This window comes from Corapipo altera, unplaced genomic scaffold (genome assembly GCF_003945725.1).
Source record: "Corapipo altera isolate COAL_440 unplaced genomic scaffold, ASM394572v1 140, whole genome shotgun sequence".
Classification (NCBI taxonomy): Eukaryota; Metazoa; Chordata; class Aves; order Passeriformes; family Pipridae; genus Corapipo; species Corapipo altera.
The window spans coordinates 97,098-118,462 of record NW_020885077.1 but is presented as its reverse complement, the minus strand read 5'-3'; the positions used below and the strand labels follow the sequence as shown (position 1 = coordinate 118,462).

Genomic DNA, 21,365 nt, shown 5'->3' with positions numbered 1-21,365 from the left:
CCAAGTGTTTGTCTACAAACACGAAGGCTTTTTTTATTACTAATATTTGGCAGATTGTCCATTGTCGTGTTAGATTCAGGCATAGAAACTGAATTAAGGCTTACTACGGGATTTTGCAAGTGAATTGATTATTATTGCAGCTCAGCAGCTCTGGAAATGCACTGAAATTCTTTTAAGAATGACAGGGTCTGTCCCTGCCTGTTCCTGTCTGCAGGACAGTTTTGTCACTGGCCACTCCAGGCTCGCTGGGTGACGAGACTGTCCCAGGAAGATTGCAGCTCCTTTGGTTTTAAAGTTCCCCTAGTCGCAGATACAACCAGTTTGATGTGAGCAGCCCTTACTGATGGAACTGAATGCTCTGAAAGGATGGAGGGCATGGAAAGGCTCATTTCTTGGTAACAGCTTTTAGTCAGCCAGAAACACAAAACCAGACTGGTGGAGTCTGGATTTGGATCCTTGGATGCAGATGCTTTTATAGCCCCTCTGGCTTCAGTCAGACCTACCACATAGGTACAGATCTGTGAGGAATCAACTACTCGTGTTCTCCTTGCCACACTTTTGAGAGGGATCTCCTGACCAACTGTGTCCCTATGGGCTTTATTAAGAAACACCTGAACATAAGTATTTACATCCATAAAACACATATGTATGCTCTAAAACAGAAATGCTCACTAATTCTATTTGAAGGCATCCCTTCAAGGCTGGCAGTGGACATAGAGCACCAACTATTTTTTACAAATTCTAGTACCTGTTTCTGGTGGGAATAGAATAGAGACAGCCCAGAAAGACTTTAGGGTAAGGCCTGAATGCTTCCAAATGTAGTTCATGATGTAGCCTCAGAGAGGCAAAGGTTGCTTTACAGATACAGAAGGCATCTGTACAACTGCAAGGCATTTCTTCACTAACAAAGAATTAGTTATTTGCAAATAACTGTTGGGTTTTATCAGCTCTTCTCCCTTTTTCATGGCAGGAACAATTTGCTAAAATAGTTTAAATAGTTTGAGGCAGCCTAATGCTTTACAACAAGTATTTGTGATACTCTCTGCTGTGCAGTCCATCTTCACAGCAATTCACAACAATACATTTCGTTCCTTCCCCTGCTTGTTCCTGCACAAGTCTCCTGATAAAAGCCTGAGTTTATCTGGGAAGGTACCAATATATGTCTCTTTCACACCTAGCTAAATAATTTTTCACATGGCTTCTTTAAAAGCCTTTGGCTTTATCAGTGGAAAAAATGCTTGGAAAGGAGAGATTTGGTACTTAAATTAGTTCTATCAGCACTCTTTTTTTTTCCTTTTTTCTTTTTTTTTCTTTCTTTTTTTTTTTTTTGGTTGGCTGGGACTTGTTCTCACAGAACTTCAAGCTGGATTATTTGTGTTAAACTTCCTGACTGAATTCCGAACAAGTCATCTTTCCCCACAACGCTGACCTTTAGTACGAGGCAAATATAATTTTAATTTGTTTCAAGTTTCCCTTATAAGCAAGAGAACAAGAAACCATACCCCTCTAAGACCTGGTTAGCTAGCTGCATGGTAAAATGTTTTCAGATTCTAAGGGGGAAAAAACCCCAATCCAGTTGGATATTCCAAACTGCCATCCAAGTGGCATGGTTGGGGTTAGCTCTACCGCCTTCCCAGGAACTAGTCTAAAAGCTATGGAGAATACTGGCTTCAAAGAAAGGTATGAAGTAACTAACCCGTTTTTGATCAGGGTTATGCCCTGATGGAGGCATTGCAGGGCAAATTCCAGGCTCCTGTTGGTGGTCTGTGGCCGTGGTGGGGGCAGAGGTGCTGCCCAAGCTGTAGTTTGCTGAGGACGTCAGGCCACCCCCTTGCACTGCCGCTGCCCCAGTGTCCTGCTGGCACAATCACCTGGTCACCCGTGCAGGGAGCAGGAACCAGGCAATGGAGCTGCCTGAATGCAAACCTTTTTTTTTTTCTGTCTTTCTTTTTTCCTTCTCTGGAATAGTTTTAAAGCAGACTGGTTCCCTGCTCTGCTCCTCTGCCTGTGCTACCACAGGAGGAGGGCAATGTAGGAACAAGTGACTTGGAAGGAGCATCCTATGCTTTCATTTTCCAGCCATGATGAGATGGGAGGACAGGCAGTCTCAGTCCTGTCATGGCAAGGAATTGCTGGGGAATGAGATGGATTTGACTGAAGCAAATCTTGGTAGTTCCCTGTCAGGAACTACCCTGTTAGGTAGTTCCCTGTTTGGTAAGACAGAGGGCCAACAGTGGGGTGGGCAGCTTGGATACCCTTAAAAATAAGTAAGACCTGCTTAACCCAGCAGCAGAGAAATGCCACAGACAAGAGCCATGGGAGAATCCAGAGTCGTATCTGTTGTGGGGTGCCTTCCTTTGTCTCTATCAGGATAAAAGCACATTTCCTGGGCAGTTCACCAGCTGTTTTGTTCTCACACTTGCTGCTGCCCATAACTGGAAATGCACATTCATGACTTTTGCAGAGACTCACCTTTTGTTCCTCCTTGCTGCACACTTGGTCTCAAATGCACTTATGGGACTGCAGAGGACAGTGACAGATGTGGGGAGGTGATTTTTTCCCAGCACTAGGTGGCTGTGTGGCATTCTGCAGTGTGCTGTGCACAAACATTTTAAAAATTGGGAAGTGGGCCATTCTCATGGAAAGAAAGGCTTCTGTTTTCACACCTCTTCTTCAGTATGATCTTGTTGATGTTAGGAAAGCAAGGAATGAAGGCATTTTATTTGTCACTGGCTGCAGACACCCTTATCTCTGTGGAGCAGAGGTGGGCATGGAGCCCACCACAGAAGTGACCCTGGTGACTGGGCTGTGATTGCTGCAGTTGGCTGGTGGTGCTGCTGCTGCTTTTTGCTTAGAGGCTTGAATATGAGCATTAAAGGGAGAGTCTGCATGTGTAATATCTGGTCCTGATCCTTCCAATGCTCATGGTACTTGGAGGCCATGGGGTGCTCCACGTGGGACATGAGGAGGGTCAGGTGGAGGGTGTCCACTCCCCAGGGGACACAGGGTGGTGGGTGGGTCCCTGACTTCTGGTGATCCTCAGGTGCCCTGATGTGCCAAGCTTTGCTGATGAACCAAGCTTGGAGAGGATTAAGTTGTCCTAAGACCTGGCTGTGCCCCTGGGCTGAGTGGCTTTGCCAAGGCCAACAGTCCCCCTCAGGAGCCACGCTCAGCTGTTGTTTTTTCATGAAGCCCAGCCTGGAGAAGCAATTAGTCTCCAAATGAAAGGCAGGCTGTTGTTTTCCTCACCTCTCGCAGCACTGTCTTCTCTCCTTGCTCTTTCCTCAGCCATGATTTAGTCTCTGTGCGTTCCCCTGCCCATTCCCTGCCCTCTCATGAGCAAACAACAAGAACTAGGTTTTGGCTTAAACATAAATATAAAATCCTGGTGCAGTGGCTTGTGGATCCCACGTGCAGAAAGGCTGATGCAGCAGGGATTTGGCCACGCTCAGTTATTCCTTTGCAGTGAACAGCAGTGAAAGAACCTTTCACAACTGAGATCCTTTGTGTGTTTGAGCTTCACCTTTGGAATATTCTGTAGTGATTGGAGCTACTGGAATTTTCTTTTTTTCCAGGGCTCTCTGGAGTGTAGATCATGCAACCCCACACTGAAAACCACAATGACACAGGGCATTTATTTTACATTTTCATGGTGGCACATCCAGTGTGATGATATGTATTTTTAAGAGAAGAGGCCTTGCTGAGGATTAAAGATCTTGGGATGTTCAAAGCTGCTGTAAATGCATAAGGTGAGATACCTAATGAATTACAAGGTCTGCTAAAATCAAATTGTTTGTTAAACCACTAAGTCTAGGGCACAATAATACGTTAGGTCTCCATTGTGCTGGGTACTGTATGTGGGTAGCAAAAGGCTGGTTTAGGCCTCCAGATGTTTTTTGTAACTGCTGAAATTCTTAAATGATGTCACTTTGCAGCCTTGTTTCATGCTTGCTTTCTCTGAATGCTCTTGAATGAAGATCCCCAGGACATAAGAGTAATGTGCAGGAGTATTTGTCCCCAGGATTTTGCACAGTTGATCAGACGTGAAAAGGAGACGCTGCAGTGACTCATCTGACCTTGCAGACCCAAGACTCCGAGTGCAGACAGTGGGCTCTGCTAAGGTCCCCATCCCAGGAATGCAAAGCATTCCAGAAACTTTCCTCAACAATTCTAGATAGTGGCCAGCAATTTTCTCACCAATGTTATGTAAAATGGACAGAGAAAGCAAAAGACTAATTGGGGAAATTATTGCAAACTGCTTATGAAATCCCTTTAATTTACACTTAGCAACACAAACCCACGGCAGGAATGGTACTGCTAAGGATGGCTGAAATATATTTTTTTTTATGTTTTTATTTTTAATAAGGGTAGCTTTCAGTGCTACATATAGGAATTCTTCTTATAGTAGAACTGCTGCTGTGTTAGGCCAGGAAGATTTTGGCAATACTGAAAGATTTGCTAGTGTTTACTCATAAACTTGTAGAATTGCAAGACTGTCTTCCTTATAATTAAAAACAGCTTTTTGCCCTCAGAAACTTACTGTCCAAATTTCAGTGGGATAGATGGGTACAGGTGGTGGGCATGGCGTGTCCCCAGCTCTAACTGGCAAAACTCATTTAGCCATAACAGCAGAGGAGGGTATTAGGGAGGGATTTAAAGGAGGATAATGAGGTAAATAACTTTGGAGTTCCTTCTAAATGCCAATCCTCTATAATCAGGAAGGGCCATGTAGGAGCAAGCCCCTGAGCACAGGGGGCTGGGCTGGACCTGCCGTGCCCGGGAGGGGCTGCGGGGCGGTGGGAGCTCCCCGCTGCCCGGGGAACATCCCCTGGCACTGCCAGCGAGGGGAGGGGGGGACACCCTCTGTGCTGTGCTGGTTCGTGCAGCCCAAGCCCCTTACAGAGCTCTGATTGACCGGCTTGGAATATGTTTACTGGAGAATAGTTGGGCTGGAGCTCGGGGGTTTTTTAGGGGAGTGGGGAGGTCAGTTTGTTTCAGTGTCTCATTTTCCACTGGAAGCGAACTGCCGTGTTTGCCCTCTGCAGGCAGCGGCCGAGCCCGACGGGTCTCTGGGGGCAGCGGCCCGGCCGGAAGGGGCCTGCCAGGGCTGCTCTGGGATTTGTTTGCTTTTGATTATGGGAAAAATAACCCGAGATATTTCTGTGCATGCAGAGCATTCTTAATGACTGACAAATCTGTTGTCAAGTAGGGACAAGGAGGAAGTGCCATCCTGAAAGACGGCTCAAATGTGTTTTGGAATAGGTTTAAAAAACCCAAACAAAAACTTATTTTTAGTGACTTCCAGAAGCTTCTACTACCAAAAATAAATAAAAAAAAAAATTGAGATAGCTGCACAGTTAAACCTGGCCTTGCTGTGGTGGAACTCAGTGGAGCTCATTGCAGTTCCCAGCAGAGGCAGGGCAATAGGTCTCCTCCACAGCCTCCCAGATAACCATCAGTGGTCTCCTCCAGGTGAGGAACCCAGCACAGGGGTTGTCAGGAGGAACCCAGCACAGGGGTTGTCAGGAGGAACCCAGCACAGGAGTTGTCAGGAGGAACCCAGCACAGGAGTTGTCAGGAGGAACCAAGCACAGGAGTTGTCAGGAGGAACCAAGCACAGGAGTTGTCAGGAGGAACCAAGCACAGGAGTTGTCAGGAGGAACCAAGCACAGGAGTTGTCAGGCCTTGTGGGGACATTTACACAGTGTGGGGGGATTGCTGAGTTTTTGTGCTGGCCCTCAGCTCCCATGAGCTGTCCCAACGGCTGCATGTGTCTGACCTTTACCATTAACTGAGGTATATTGGGGTGATAAAAGAACAGTTAGCCAAATAAACTGCAGTTATAGCTTTTATGGGTGAGGAGTGTAGGTAGCAAATTAACTATTCCAAGTTATAAGACATCACTAGAAGCAGTAGAACATGTCTAAAGGGACTGTAATGTTTGTTGCACCAAGACTTGCCATTTTTCCAAAAGGATTCCTGTGTGACAGTGACCACTGGCAAGGGGTCTGTGTTGAGGGTCCCCAGCCCTGTGCCATCCTCCTCTGCTCCCATGCTGAGAAATGCCCTGATAAGGAGTGGAAAAGTAAATGGTACAGAAAGCTGTGATGCTTTTTTTTCTGTTCTTTTCTGAGGTAGGAAGAAGTGAGAAAAAGGATCAGCTCCCAGGTGAGCCTGGGCACAGCCAGGTGTGGAGGAGTGCCATCACCATCCTCTTGGATGACAGTCAGCAATGCCTGCTGCAGGACACTGTGGGCTCTTTTTGCCCCATCAAAGAAGCTCTGTGGAAAAATTTTTCTGGGAGCTGTGTCCACTGTTGGAGGTAAGTGCAGTTAAACATGTGGCTTGCAGGTGCTGAAGATGTCTTGTTGCTCTCCCTGGCATTGCACCCTGCCACACAAGCCATTTTAATTTTCTTCCCTACCCTGTTGCTGTATCCATCATTACACAAAGTGTGTGAGCTTTTGAAAACTTCAGGTGAGACCAGAGCCACACCATACCTGACCTCAACAGAGCAGAATTCATCACTGCTTTATTTCCCCTGTGCCAAGCTCGGCGCACTTGACTCATGAAGCTTTCAGCTGCAGGACTGAGGTGGTAAAAGGCACAGCTTGGCACAGTGATTTTCTTTCCTGTCCTGTCTCCCTGGGGGCAGGAGGCAGCACAGCCCCTTGGTTTCACAGTGCCAGGACTGTTCACACGGGCTGGGAAATGCTGATGGCACCGTTCCCTTCCTGCGCTGGGAGCACCGAGGGGCGTCTCTGGCGTTCATTTGCCTCACCAGAGCAGAGAGTAATTAACTGATCACTTGGCTTTAACATTCCTGCCATAGCTTAAATGTGCCAAAATTTTAATGAACATGTTTTTTTTGGACAGACCACACCACTTAACCACTTGAATTACTGTAACTAACCAATGCAGCCCATGTTCTTTGAGGTGACAACTTCCCAGACATGCCATACAACTGGGAGTGTTCAAGATGTTTTTTTAAGCCATGATGCAAACCTTTGAGAATTTGTTCTTAAATGTGTTGCTGGATAGATACTTGTTTTATCATTTATCAGATCTCCTCATGGCTTCTTACTTTCCGTGCAGTTTTCAGTCTGTACCTCTCTTATGCTTTTTGTGTGAGCACAGTGATTTGTACTCTCTAATGCTGTATGTTGTCTTCTGACGGGACAGAAACCAGCAGCACAGGGACAGTGCAGGTAGTGCAAAATGAGCTAGTTCTTAGTGTATGATTTAAAAAACATGGGAACTTGGGATTGCTCACTGTTAAAATATGGTGGGAATTGTATTGAGCACTAGGATAGGATCTCAAATGAATTTTGAACAGGAAGAAAATACTTTTTGTCTTCTGACTTTTATTAAAAATTGTGGTTAACTCCATAGCTTTTAAAATGCATAATTCAGCTGCTCATAAGCCCAGTGATGGTGACTGAGGGGTGACCTGCAGTTTATTCCAGAACCCAGTTCCCTCTGTTTCGAGGGTGACATTTTCATGTCCAGCTTAGACACCCAGTGAACACTGGTATCTCCTACTCAATGTCAAGCTCTTCTCACTATTTCTAGACCTTGCTTAGTAGTTCCTCCTTCAAAGTTTCCTATCTGTAAGTTGCCCCAAGCATGAGGTTGTAGCACCAACTGGGATCCTTGTTTTAGCAAATTCAGCTAAATTCAGTGATGGCATCAAGTTGTGTGGGAGTGTTGATCTGCTGGAGGGCAGGAAGCTCTGCAGGGGGATGTGGACACACTGGATCCATGGGCTGAGGATAACAGTGTGAGGGTCATCAAGGTGTGGTGCTGGGTCCTGCACCTGGGTCACACCAACCTCTGCAGGCTGGGGCAGAGGGGCTGGAGAGCTTCTCAACAGGAATGGACGTGGGAGTGCTGTTTGACAGCTGCTAAACGTGAGCCCAGGTGTGCCCAGGTGGGCAAGAAGGGCAGTGGCACCAGGCCTGCTGCCATGGTGTGGCAGCAGGACCAGGGCAGTGACTGTCCCCGTGCTGGGCACTGCTGAGGCTGCACCTTGAGTCCCATGGTCAGTTTGGGCCCCTGACTGCAGGAAAGACCCGGAGGGGCTGGAGTGTGTCCAGGGAAGGGAACAGAGCTGGGGAAGGGTCTGGAACACCAGGAGCAGCTGAGGGAGCTGGGGGGGCTCAGCCTGGAGAAAAGGAGGCTCAGGGGGGACCTTCTGGCTCTGCAACCCCCTGACAGGAGGGGGGAGCTGGGGGGGTCGGGCTCTGCTCCCAGGGAACAAGGGACAGGAGGAGAGGGAACGGCCTCCAGCTGTGCCAGGGGAGGCTCAGGTTGGATACTGGGAAAAACAACTTTATGGAAAGGGTTGTCCAGCCTTGGCACAGGCTGCCCTGGGGAGTGTTGGAGTCCTCATTCCTGAAGGGCTTTAAAAGCTGTGCAGATGTGGCACTCGGGGACATGGCTCAGTGGTGGCCTTGGCAATGCTGGATTAATGGTTGCACTTGATGATCTCAGAGGTCTTTGCCAACATAAGCAATTCCATGATTTTTATATACACACATCTATTTTGCTTTGAGAGTGTGTGTGTGTGTTGATGGCGGTGTGTTGCATCAAATGACTTCTCATCCAACCTCATTTGTTCTAGGAGTCTGTACCCTGTGGGGACTAAAAGCTGAGTGACTGGGGTTTGAGCTGAAGACGCCTCCCCAGCCTAGTTCCCGTACTCCTCACGGTTTCCATAACTGGCCAAATGTCTCTGGTTGGGCCCTGGGATCACCTGAATCCCTGTAGCAGCCAATAGCTGCAAGGTGAGGGGTGCAGCCCTGGCCATGGCTGGGAAGGTGGAAGAGCAGGGCTGCCAAAGTCCTCCCAAAACATCTACATGCCAGATTTAGCAACCACGTGTCGTGCAACAGCTTCGTTACACCCGGGCTGTGGCTTGGCTGCCGTGCCAGGGATCCCAGCCCAGCCCTCGGAGCCGGGCCTGACTCACCCCCTTCCTGCCATGAAAGGATGGGCATTTTCCAGCATGGATTTCCTGCATGGAGGCCCACAAGGGGCACTTAATATATTTTAAGTTCTTTTCAGTCAGGCTGATTACGAGTTGGTATAAATTCTTGCTGCATTAAGACATCCTAGATTTTTATTGAGTACATTTGTGTCAACCATGTGCTAAGGCCCTGTTAAAATGCTTTGAGTTGGCCAGTCTTTGTGCCTTTTTTTTTTTCCTTCAAGGAGGGCATGAATTGCTCATTTTGAATGAATTTTTCAAAATAATGAGAGAGAAAATAGCATGGATGTGAAGGCCCTACAGAAGTGTGGTACATCTGTTTCAAAGCACCGAAGTGCAGACTGAGTGTCCCTAAAACAATTGTGGCATTTGTAACTCTTTCCATTCTGACTGCGTGAAAGAAAAATTTGCCAAAATAGCCATTGTGGGAAAAACCTCCAGTAAGTTTTATTTCCAGCTGTGAAGTCATTTGGGCTCTGCTGAGCCAGAGTGGCAGAGCTGGGGAGGCCTCTCTGATGGGAGGGTGGCAGCACACCGGAATAGCAGCTCGTGAATATTTGACTTCTGTGAGTCACTGGAGGGAAGAACATTCACAGGGAGAGCAGACTGACCAGCTTAATGGAAAGGGAAGCCACTGGACAAGAGGAAACAAGGAAGAAACTGGTTCTTGTCCTCTTTCCCCAGGTCACAGCTGGAGACAAGATGCCAGAACTGATGCACGTTCTGCCCGACAGGCCCAAGGGGTGAGGAAGGTAAATGTGACAAAGCTCCATCTGTGCCATGAAACTGGAGACAAGGAAGTGGCAAAAAGCTTCAGAAAGGTAAAATACCTAAAAAATGCATCTCTTTGATCCCATCAAAGCTCTGGGTACAGTTTCTGAATTCCTGTGACTCAGCAAGAATATGGAGAAAATTCCCCAGTCCAAGGTCCAAGTGCTTAAAGCTGTGTAAGTTCATAGCCCAGGCAAGTCTCTTCTGAACACTCCAAAAAATAACGGGAGTCTTGGAAAGCAAATGTCCCTCACTACTGACTGTCCTACATGTGAACTAGCCAGACTGGTTAAAGCTTAATTAAAACTTGCCAGAGTGGCTAAATTCCTTTCTAAGTGCAGCTGCAGAACGTTAGCTGTGGGCATATTTTAGACCTTAATTAGTAACACTTGCACTGGAGGACCAAAATCTTTCATGAATGCAGCTGCAATCAATTAATATCAGTCAGACATTTCTGTGGGCAATACCAGGCCCTCCTGAAAATTGTTTAGTGCCTATCTAGATTTAAAAAAATAAAATTCTTACGCACAACAAACTACAAAAACAAAGATAACTACAAAATGTCTTTATTGAAAAAAAGCAGATTATAGCATCTAAGGTTAAATGAAACTTCTGACTTCAATATTAAATAACTTAAGATGATAGCAAGTTGCTTCTTCTTTAGATAAATAAATCTACATTTCCCAATTTTTTTCTTCAATAATCAAGGGAATCAAACACTGAAACACAAAACCACAAGTAATTCTAAAGACTAAAAAGACAGAAGCACATTGAAAGGTTTTACAAGGATATATATACAAAAATAGTTAAACTAATGTATATTTTCAGCATGTAAACTAGTTACATGATATACAAACTGGGAATTCATATATTTCCTACAAAATAAAAATCAACGTTGGTCCAAGTTCTTGGAAGAAAACTATATTCTTTTAAAGAAAATGAAAATATTTCTCAAATGAAAACTTAATTTAAGTCAAATTATATACTCTAGTTTACGGCATTAGTTACAGGATGAATCACAAACTTTTAAACTTTTCTTGAAATACAAGAAAGCAGCTTTTGTCTCCTTTAGAGCTTTGGTTTACTTTACTACTCTGGAATTTCTGGTCTTAAAGAGCTCCTCTAACCATGTTTTCCTTTTGAAGCTCCACCTTACAAAATATATACACACGTGCACACAAGTGAAAGGGAAAGGAAAGAAACCCAAACAAAAAGCCCTCTCTGAAAGGTCAGTTATCTGAGTGCATTCTTTTGTTTTGTTTTCAAATGAGTATTTTGGTCCTTTCTTTGGAACACTCCTCCCCTGGACAGGACTCTGCATCCCCACAACAGCTCTGGGCTGCAGGAACTTGGGAAGATTCCCCCCCCAAGGGGAGAAGGTGCAGTCCTGATGCAAAATGAGAACAGGTTGTTATTGTTTTAACTTTATGGAAACATTCTGAAAGTACAGCAAAGGTTTCTGAAGAACAATCACATTGTAAAATGAACTCGGGAAGTTTACATCTGTGTTGAACTGATTTCAGGTTAGAATACTCTGAAAGAAAATCACTAAAAGAAGCTTCCTCATTTACATAATTCCCAGGCAGGAGGTAATGTGCAGAAACTGCCACTTGCACTAAAGAGTACAGCACATCATTAACTTAGGTTTGATTTTATTTTTCTCTTTGATTTGGGGAGGGAAGAAAAATCAAACCAAAACCCCAAACTGGCAAATTTCACTCAAGCTCCAGCTTTTATAGTAAATGTTGGAAAAGCAAAGCTGTACTTCATAATACAGTAATGGAATGCATCTGTCTATAGAAAATACTGGAACAACAACTGCTGCTTTCTGCTTTTAAACAAATTGCTTATTCTGTACTGAAATATCACCTTTTGGTGTTTGTACCATGATGATACTTAACAGATCAGAGTTGTGTAGAACTACAAGAGACTCACAGATCAACATGAGAAATAAAATTAAATATTATTCTGTTCTATGGGATGATCGTTTTAAAAAAAAAAAAAAGAAGAAAAGGTCTGGTATGTACATGGTTGAGTTTGCTGTGCCTTGGAAAGTATGTTGGAAACTGAAACTTGCCCTGGAAGGAGGTGAAGTGCTTGGGAAGATCCTGGCAGAGGACAGGCCAAGTGCCAGGGTCAGTCACCTCCAGCTCTGGCCACTGTCAGCTTGGGGGTTTTGCTTTCTCTCCTGGTAAAGCAAAGCACTTTTCCAGTCCAGTGAGTACTGTTATGGGATTATTTGCTCCCAGGAACAGACACAAACCTTCTCTCTGCATTTTAATCGTTCTTTCCTTATTTTGGGTTCCTCAGTATACACTGTAAAGACAAGAGAGTGAAAATGCCTCCAAGCTAAAGGTGGTCCAAGGCAGCTCCTTCAAGGGAGAAAGCACTGATGCTAAAAGTTTATCCTGAAGCTCTGGTATCTTCCATGGTTGTAATAACCTTAAGGAACTCACCTAGTCATACCACCCAGTTTAAACCAATTTTTTCCTCTTTTCTAGCAGTTGCTGGCACACACAATTCCACTCCTCCTGAGGCTGGGCTGCTGACTATGGACACACAGGGAGTGCTTGCAAATGCAAAGTGCACATGCACCCACTGGCCTCTGGTTTGCAGGCCAGGCCTCTTGGGCCACAGTGTAGAAATGGGGCTACTGGTTGCACTGCAATTCCTCCAAAACCTGGGGCTCACATTAAATATGTTAATTATAAACTGATATATACTAAGTAAAAAATGACTTTTTAAAAGAGCATCTGACTTGCCCAGGAGCATTCAGGAGGACAGGTTAATCTAGGCCAATGGAAGGCTGGCAAAAGTTCAGGAAGTGTACCTTTTGTTCCTTACTGACAGACAAAAATAGTTCTCAGGAATTTTTCCTGCCTCCCCCCCTTCCCCCATAAGAAAATTCCAGACTATCAGAAAGTTCTGTTAAGGGAGTTAATTATTCCACTTAGGAATTAGTGTCCATTGGATGCTCTTTGTGCTTTTCAAGAGCACCACAAATGGCTTTCAAAAAGTCAATGGAGCATAAGAAACTAAACTGCAATGGTGTTGCCAAATAAGTCATCTCATCAGCCTGCCTGGTGAATTGAACACGGGATCATTTCCGACCCAATCGCTCCCATTCTCAGCGTGGGGAGAACTGGCAGGGAAACGTCCCCATTTACACATGCAGAGAATCTGCTCTGGAATTTCCACTTCCTCTGCAGCAGAAGAATTTTATTTTATTGCAATTTTGAACACAGTTAAAGACAGCAGTGATAAATGGCAACTTCAGGAAGGCTGGATCGATTCTCATGAGAACGTAAGGAATTTTTTAGACATACAGATGTGTGATTTGCATGTAAATCACCAGCACATGGTAGAAAACAAACCATAAAAAAAGATTCATTTAACTTCCTATATGGAAGACATATATTTTCCCCCAGAGCTCTGAGGGTACTGTAAAAGCTTATGCAAAACATGGAAGTGTGTACATTCTATGTACAGCTAATACTTGTTGGAAAATACCAATGTTTCAATGACCTGACTCTCTAAATTCTTATTTCTGTTAAACTGTACTTTGTTTTCCAATGAAGACAATCCCCCTAATCAGTTCAAAAGTAATCCAGAAAAGAACACAAAGCTGAAAAGGTAATACAAAACCACTGTCCCTCTCTTTCTTTAATAATGTCTCAACATACAATCATAAAGCAGTTGGTAACAGATGAAGTCTTGTATCAAACAAGCAGTATAAAGACAAATGTACTTTTGCATAGAAAGGGGCAGCTAACCCTATTGAACAACAAACAGGTTTGAAAGATGAATTCTTTAGTAAGTGCCAAACGGTCCAGTTGATACGAGTGAGTTTGGAAACCATGGCTACCTTGTACCCAGCCAGCAATTCCAGGGGCTGTGCCACCCTGCAACTGCTAGCCCTGCACGTGCCAACCTTTTGGGGATAATCCTCTGTAACATGGGTTTTACATGAAGTGCTTGCCATATTTCTTGAACAAGCCCAATAATTAGTCTTTGGATGACTGTGGAACCTTGTAGGATGGAGAACCGGCCTCACAGGATGCCGAGCCTGTGCTGAACCTGTCCTGGCTACAAACACCCACCTGCCTCCTCCCCACTGCTGCTGGGAATCCAAGTATTCTCTAAGACCAGAATTCACCAAAACTAGCTAAAATGCTAGCATTTATCTTATCATGCCTGCTGCAATATGATAAGGTGCTAACTTTTGGAAAGTAATTCTACTCTCCTCACTCGGGTGAAATCACTGAAGGAAGTGAGCAGGGAGTGCAGAACAGCCCTTTGTACCATTGTTTTAGAAATGTTGCCATTTACAGTTACAGTTTAGTGGTGAATTATTTTTGTTCAAGTAGATGGTGTCTCAGTGAAAATGTCTAGATAAAAGAATGCATATGTACAAGATCAAAAAAGGACCCTTCACCTCTGATTCAAAAAATAAATAGCTGGTTTAGGTGGTTATTACTGGAATCTCATCTTTAAAGGAACACGAAAGTCACTTTTACATTTTTGTCTTCTCTTTCAGTTGATCCTGGCAATGTCCCTCAGAGTTCTGTGACATGCATGGGGTAGCTGGGAGGGGGATGTGATGGCAGTTTGATGTTGAGGCGCCTGATGTGACAGCTGTGGCAGAGCAGGTGGCCCTCTAAGGGGTAACAACGATGGCCTTCCTCATCATTGAGCTGCAAGCCACAGTCCTGGAGGAGACACAGACAGCCCAGGTTAGTGAGGGACTCAGGCAGGGCACCTCCCAGCACTGGTGCCCTGTCCTGCACAACCCCAGAGCTCCTTCCCTGCCTCCAGAGCAGCAACCCCGACAGGCTGGGGGGGGACCCTGACAATCCACACCAACATCCCTGAACTCAAACAGGGCACTCCAGAGCAGTACCCAGCCTCTCTTCCACCACTGTTTCCCATTCTAGTCTCTTCTTCAGCTCATAAATATTGATGCAAATCGGCCAAAAAGCAGGGCAAGGACTGACCCTGAGAAATACAACCTGGGAGGGGTTAGAACAGAGGAGGAGCTGATGCTGCAACACAAGAGCAGAGAGAGCACAAGCAGAGAATGAGAGGAGTGGGGAAAAGGGAGAAGATGAGACATGTCTGAAGCAGCACTACACTTTCTCTAATTTGGAATTAAAAAAAAATTAAAGACTTCAAGGCCAATTATCCAACTTTACTGGAAATGCTGGTACCTCTGGGACTGGCACATAACTACAGGGACAACGTGGGTGAACAAGAGAACAGGAACAGAGAGAAACAGAAAAGCAGCTACCAGTAATCCTGCCTGCTGGCTGTTCTGTAGCCTGCAGTAGAAACAATCCTGATTTTCAGCTGCCATCATTATAATCTTGAGGGCATTTAAAAATCATGGAAATTTGGTGCTCAGATTTGATGTTTCAAATACGTTACGTACTTAAAAATTGTTACTGTGACCAGTCCCGAGAAACCAGAGATTCTAAATGTGTATCTGTGCACTTAATAGAAAGGGGGAAATAGGAAAAAAATTGGGCATATAGGTTATTTTAGACTGAAAATGAATAAAAAGCTGTTAATTGGACACGAAGAATGATTTTTCACCCTTCACAGCTCAAGTTTAAATCCTCAAATTTTACAATGCTGAAATAAGGCTGAAAATGGGTTTTAAAGTGAGCTTTAAAACTGGAATGTTAGTTTAGTGAGGCCAAAATCAAAGTTTCTGCCAAGGTAGTTTTCTGTGTGTTGCTAGATATTATGTAATAATTTTATAGCCATTTATGTAAGATTTAAAATTAGAATTTACCAATTTGAGACACCCTACAGATGTGCCAAGTGTTGACATCTCTTTGCCTTTCCAAAATGGAATTCCCTCTGTGCAAGGAGGGACCTTGTCAGTGGGTTCCAGTTCCACACTGGGGGTCTGTTGATGAGTAACTGCTCGAACTTCTCTGCAGAAGTGAAGTGGTTGCACACGAATGAGATGATGCAGAAAAGCAGCAAAATTTCCAACCTGACCACTGACTGTGTGGCCACCAGGTGAGGATGACAGAAGTCATCGTAGCATTCCTCAAAATACTGGCACTAACTTATCCAGCAGCATTTGGGGACAGCTGTACAGTCTGGCAGCCTGGTGTGAGACCACGAGGCAGTGACCCACCCCTGCTGACACATGGCCAGCTCCTGATTTCTGTACATAAGTGCACTCTGCCTCTCGGGGCAGATGTGGAGGCAGCCTGATTTGCCTCAAATGGGAAGGAGAACGAGGAAATGAATAATGAAACAGAACTGAAAATAAACCCCCAGTGGGACATTCTAGCATAAAGTCAAAAGCCTGAGAGAGAAGGGGAGGGAGCTGTCATCTGAGGTGAAGCCTGCACAAAGCAAGAGATGGGGGAAGAAGGAGGAGGGAAGTACAGCTCTCCAAAATACTGCGATTTCCTGTGCCAGTTTCTCCTGAAAAATTAATAGAAAAGGATGGAGTATCAGGTGTCTCTGTTGGAAGGAGACAGCTGAGTGCATGGGGTCTTCCTTACATTTAGGGACATAACATTTCAAGATGTCCTGAATTTTGTTATTTCTCCCTCAATCAGAAGGCTCTTTGTAAAACCTTGTGCACAACAGTGTGTGAAGACAGCATTGCTGCACTGCTGCCTCTGGTGCTAAAAGTTAGGCTCTGTGTGGATATTCATATGTTATATCAGAGCACCAGACCTACAGCAAAAGGGAAGTTTTTGGTTGATCCCAACTTAGAGAGTTTGTTTCCCTCCTCATGTTGCTGGATGCAGATCTCATGATGAACTCAGCTCTCCTCTCCAAAGCAAGAGCACTATTCCACAAATTGATCTGCCACAACACATGTTTAAATGTTCTGCATAATAAGAAACTACTCCCCAAAAAGTGAGAGAGAGTCAGTGGTATCCTTATCTCTTTTCTAGTAAAGAATTCAGAAGGGAAAAATCAGATCCCCCAAAAAGCCTTTCAGTCAGGGTTCTTCCCTGCACAGGCCATGTGAGTTCAAGTCTGCTCAGATTAGAGCCCTACAGCCTGTATCCAGAGATGAGGAAATAGAGAACTTGCATCTACTCTTTGTTCTCTCCCCATCTGGAAGTATTGAGAAAATCCAACCCAACCCAAGTTATTCTATTGGGCAAAAAACCCAACCCAAGCCCACTTCCAGCCCTGCCCGCCCGAGCCGTGGGGCAGGGCCCTGCCCAGAGTGCAGAGCCAGCAGGCACAGCCCTGCAGTGGGTCAGGCCCTGCCCAGAGCTGCTGCTGGGGTGGGCAGGGGGCCCAGCTCACCTCGCAGTGGTAGCACTCCACGTGGTAGTCCTTGTCCATCGACACCACCCGGATGGTCTCCTCGGAGCCCTGGTGGGAAGCACAGGCAGAGTAAGACTGGTGCCCACACAGTGTTTCTCAGGGGTCACTCAGTGCCCAGCCTGGCTCTTTGGAGAGCTGATGCCATGGGGGATCCCCTCTGCCCCTGCACAGCAGAGCTCTGGGACCCCTCAGGGTCCCTTCCCCTGGTGCACGGCCCTGCACCTCTGTTTGGCTGTTCAGCAGCACTGTGAGTCTCTGACACATCTCAGCTGGAGAAGCCATTTGGGAAGTGTGGCCAAAACTTCATTGTCAAGGGACAAATTAGTTTTGAAATGAAATAATTTTCCAAGGGCACCCAGGATCTGAACAAGTGACCAGTCAAAAACCTGCTGATTGGGTAACTTCTCCTAGTAGGCATCCTGGTGAGTTTTCCAGGACTTGTACTGCCCTCAAACCCTCTGCTGCACAGCTCTTTTGCACATGCACATGTCACTGTGTGCAGCCCACAGGGACTGACATACCAGTCTGGCAGGTAATTACCTGCTCAGGCCAAAACCTCAGCGTGAGGGTGGGTGCAGGGGTGTTGTGTAATTCCTGGCTGAGCCCCAGGCCCTGCAGAGCAGCCCATACCCTTCTGGTAACCTCCCAGGCTCCCTTCCTGATCCACTGTGAAGTCTCTGAAGCCAGAGCTCATTAAATGTGTTGCCTTGCCTTGTTTCCAGCTCCAGGTGTGGTTAGAGCAGCAGGTATGACGTGGACTATGTCTGAGAGAAGCAGTGGGCAAGTCAGTACCTGCACTGCTAGACTTGAACTAACCTAGGAAACCTCCCTTGGAAAGAACATGGAGTGTCTCCTGCTAGTCATCAGATGAGTCAGCAGGACAACTGCCTTTTTTCCCCTTTTCTTTCTTTCTTTCTTTAAGAGAAAAAAAAGTTATTTTGTAAGATCTAAATTCAGGGACATTTACATAGGGGTTTTCTCCTCACAACCCACCACCAGAACAAGCAGTTCTGGCCCAGCCTTTAGAAGGTTTTTAGTGATGTGAGACCTGGCCAAGTAAGAGAAACACTAATGACAAATGAGAGTAACATGCAGAGTGATGGGGCATGTGAGAGGCTCCAGTCACAGGCTTTACTGGGGCACAGCAGCTTATAGGAGGCAAGCTCTGGCTCTATAAACATGGTAAGAGGACAAGCTGAGGCCCTTGATTACAAATGAGCTGGTCAGTGACCTCAGCAATGGGAACTTGGAGGGCCCTGCACCCAGCAGAGCACGGGGGAGCACCACTTAATGCCCAAGTCTAACTGTGCTGACACCACTGGGGCTGAAGCTGCAAGTGGTTTCACCTGCCTTCCATTTTAGCCAACTTTGCTGTTGCCTTTTCCATGCCTTTAAGCACTTTGGTTGCCACCCCAGGATGACAGAACATGTGGGCTTCTCACAGGGGCAGATGTCTGTTCAAGGGCTTTACTGCTTGGGTTGTTCTTGGAGCCTCAGTCAGGGTTTTCAATTAAATGAGACTTCTACCAGCATAATCAGGAGCTGGAAGGCACCCTAAAGATACAAAGTCCTGTGCTGCATAAGTAGTGTGACTACTACAACCTCTGGGGAAGGTTTGGGAGTGACTTTACTGCTGAACTGTGTTTAATGCAGTATCTAACATAGTATAGATTCTGGAAGATGGAGGAAAAGCATCTGGTGTGTTTTTAGGAAGTGTTCCTATGCCAACAGCTGTTTTCTGTAGGGGCCCAGTGCATGTTAACACGTACCTGTGCTGGGAGGATTGGCTGGTTACAGGAAGCACATTTTGGTGCAAAAACCCTAGGGTGCAAGAAGAGAGTGTTCAAATCACATTGAAAGCTTCTTCAAAAAGTAGAACCAAAGGAGCTATTCTAATCATGCCTTGTTTTCAGCAAAATGGAGACCCACAGGATTTCAAACACCTCTAATTCTTTGATGGTATTCAGCAAAAATGAGATTTGGGAGAGGCTGATCTGCCCCAGCTTTATTGCTTAGGTCTTCCTGACCTCCAGGCATAGTGAATCCAGCCCTCTTCCTGCACATGCCCTTTCTCTTTCCTTCCTTTACTTATAAAGCCATTCAAATTCTTCCAGAGACTTGATGCACTGCCTGCAAAGCAGCTCTTGACTTGGGGACTGTCACTGACATCAGAAAGCCATAACCTGCTAAATAGGACAGGGGCTGCTCATGGCTGGGATGTACTCACTAAACACACCAGCTGGGCTTATGGCCCACAGCTGCATTTTATGCCAAGCACTGGGCCAACACTCTGTGTTCTCATAGAACAGTCAGCCTGGCACCAATAGGGTCCATTCAGGGTGAGTTAGTTACTCTTGCTGCATAAGCTGAGCTTTTGGTTGACTGGAGCTAAGAGCATTCTGCCTTTGAGCAGGATCAGAAAGAAGTCCAAAAGCAATCCCTTAAACCTCAATACCTTTTGTCTGGTAAGGCTAAAATCATTCTAACACTGCCTGCTAATTACATGTGCACTGTCCAGTCTTGGTTAACGCAGCTTGCACTCGTGTCATGCACTGTCAGAAGCTCAACTCTCAGAAACAGCCAGCAGGATCTTCCACCACTTGCAGAACTGGCCTGATACAATTAGTATTGGAAGTCCTGAAATAACAGCCCCCAAGAAAAGCATCCTCTGACACAACTTGATTTTCAGCCTCACTTGGCCACTGGATGCCACACTGGGCCCATGAAGTGCCCTGTAATAAACTTTAAAATACTTTACAAATGCAACACATGAAAGCAGCAGTTGAGGGACATCTGAGCAAATGGTAGCATATATCTCAATAATTTCCCTACTCTAATTTTCCGGGCATGCAGTGGGTGTGTGGACTCACGTGTGGTAGTCTTTGACACAGTAAATATTGTTCTCCACGTCCACGGTGAAGGGCACTCCATCCAAACACTCGTTACACACCACGCAGCGGAAGCAGCCAGGATGGTAGGACTTCCCAAGGGCCTGTAAGATCTTAGGAAACAAACAACAAAATAAGTGGATACAGGATTACATGAGACTTCTGCCCTCCCCATATACTGCTGTGTCTCACTCATTCCTAATAATGACAGTGAGAAAAGCACTTCGGGATGAAATTACCACTCTGCAGATCTGTCAGCAAGGGGCCTCTTAAAACAATCAGACTTGCTTATTCCAGTGGGTTTCAGTGCTCTCCCAGTGAAGAGAGAGAGAGCTGAAAATCAAGCTAATGCCCATCAGCTTCAGCTCTGCGGGGCCAGGACTGTCAGTGGGAATTAAACACGGCTCCACAGACCACTTCTTGGAAAATCCCAAACACAAATTATGGCATACAGAGCTACTTCACAGAATTTAACAGGCTGTGACAGACAGAATCCAAACTGGTCATTGCTCAATCTCAAAAAGTAAAATAACAAAATAAGCAATTACAGAGGTGTCTCTTTATTAATTAAAGATCCTAATCCACCACAGTTACTGACTGGTTATCGCTCAGTCACAGAGGGCCACTGGTTTCTGATAAAATTCCATGTGTATCCACGTGTTTGGATAATGATCATCCACCTGCTCAGGCTTTTCCCATGCTGCCCTTCCCTACTGCATTTTAGAGGTACTCCCTCCTGGCATCCTTGTATGGAACACCCAGTGTGGCACTGGGACATTAAGGAGGATGCCCCAAGCCCACAGCCTGGGAAGAGTGAGACACAGTATCATCTTCAGGCAGCTCTCAACAGGTTATAGGACCAACTCCATTCACTTCAGGTGTGAAAAATACCTTTGGAAGGTAATTTCCAAAAGCATCTGCTAAGCAGCAGTGCTCAGCCTGGAGATGGCTAGTAAGCTCAAGACGAAAAATCTCCACAGTTCAAGCTCTCATGGCCCTATAGATGATTTTATGAATGAAGATTATATCAACAGGAAATAAGTAGTGGCACATAGGAAAAAATGCCAATTTAATTTAACCTTTTTTTCCTCTCTAATGAAGCCCTGTAGCTTTGTGTTCAGTGAGTGGCATCAGGCTCTCTCTGACCTGCAAGCCCGTTCCTGGCCAGAAACAGCTCATACCTGTGCCGTGCTGCTGTGGAGGCTGTGCAGCCCAAGGGCACAGGGGGCACTGCCCAGGGCTCACCCAGCTGCCCTGACCCCAGCACAGCTCTGCCCTGAGCCCAGCTCAGTCCTGCCCTGAGCCCAGCTCAGCCCCAGCTCTGCCCTGAACCCAGCTCAGCCCCAGCTCTGTCCTGAACCCAGCTCAGCCCTGCCCTGAGCCCAGCTCAGCCCCAGCTCTGCCCT

General features: G+C 45.8%; 1 protein-coding gene and 1 long non-coding RNA gene across 3 annotated transcripts in view; one reads left to right on the top strand and one right to left on the bottom strand.

The window, feature by feature from the left end:
- Positions 1-3,498: 3,498 nt before the first annotated feature.
- LOC113960034 lies at positions 3,499-9,790 on the top strand. The gene is made up of 3 exons (XR_003531965.1): positions 3,499-3,749; positions 6,139-6,322; positions 9,674-9,790. It is a non-coding gene; the product is annotated as an uncharacterized LOC113960034 (long non-coding RNA).
- A 519-nt stretch (positions 9,791-10,309) lies between these two features.
- WTIP (WT1 interacting protein) overlaps positions 10,310-21,365 on the bottom strand; it is an 84,761-nt gene continuing 73,705 nt past the window's right edge. For both annotated transcript variants that reach the window (XM_027669364.1, XM_027669365.1), the window contains 4 exons: positions 19,942-20,072; positions 18,841-18,892; positions 17,051-17,119; positions 10,310-14,469 (listed from right to left, as the gene is read on the bottom strand). In XM_027669364.1, the coding sequence (XP_027525165.1) occupies positions 14,317-14,469; positions 17,051-17,119; positions 18,841-18,892; positions 19,942-20,072 (405 nt within the window). In that variant the 3' untranslated portion in view covers positions 10,310-14,316. The remainder of the gene's footprint in view (positions 14,470-17,050; positions 17,120-18,840; positions 18,893-19,941; positions 20,073-21,365) is intronic.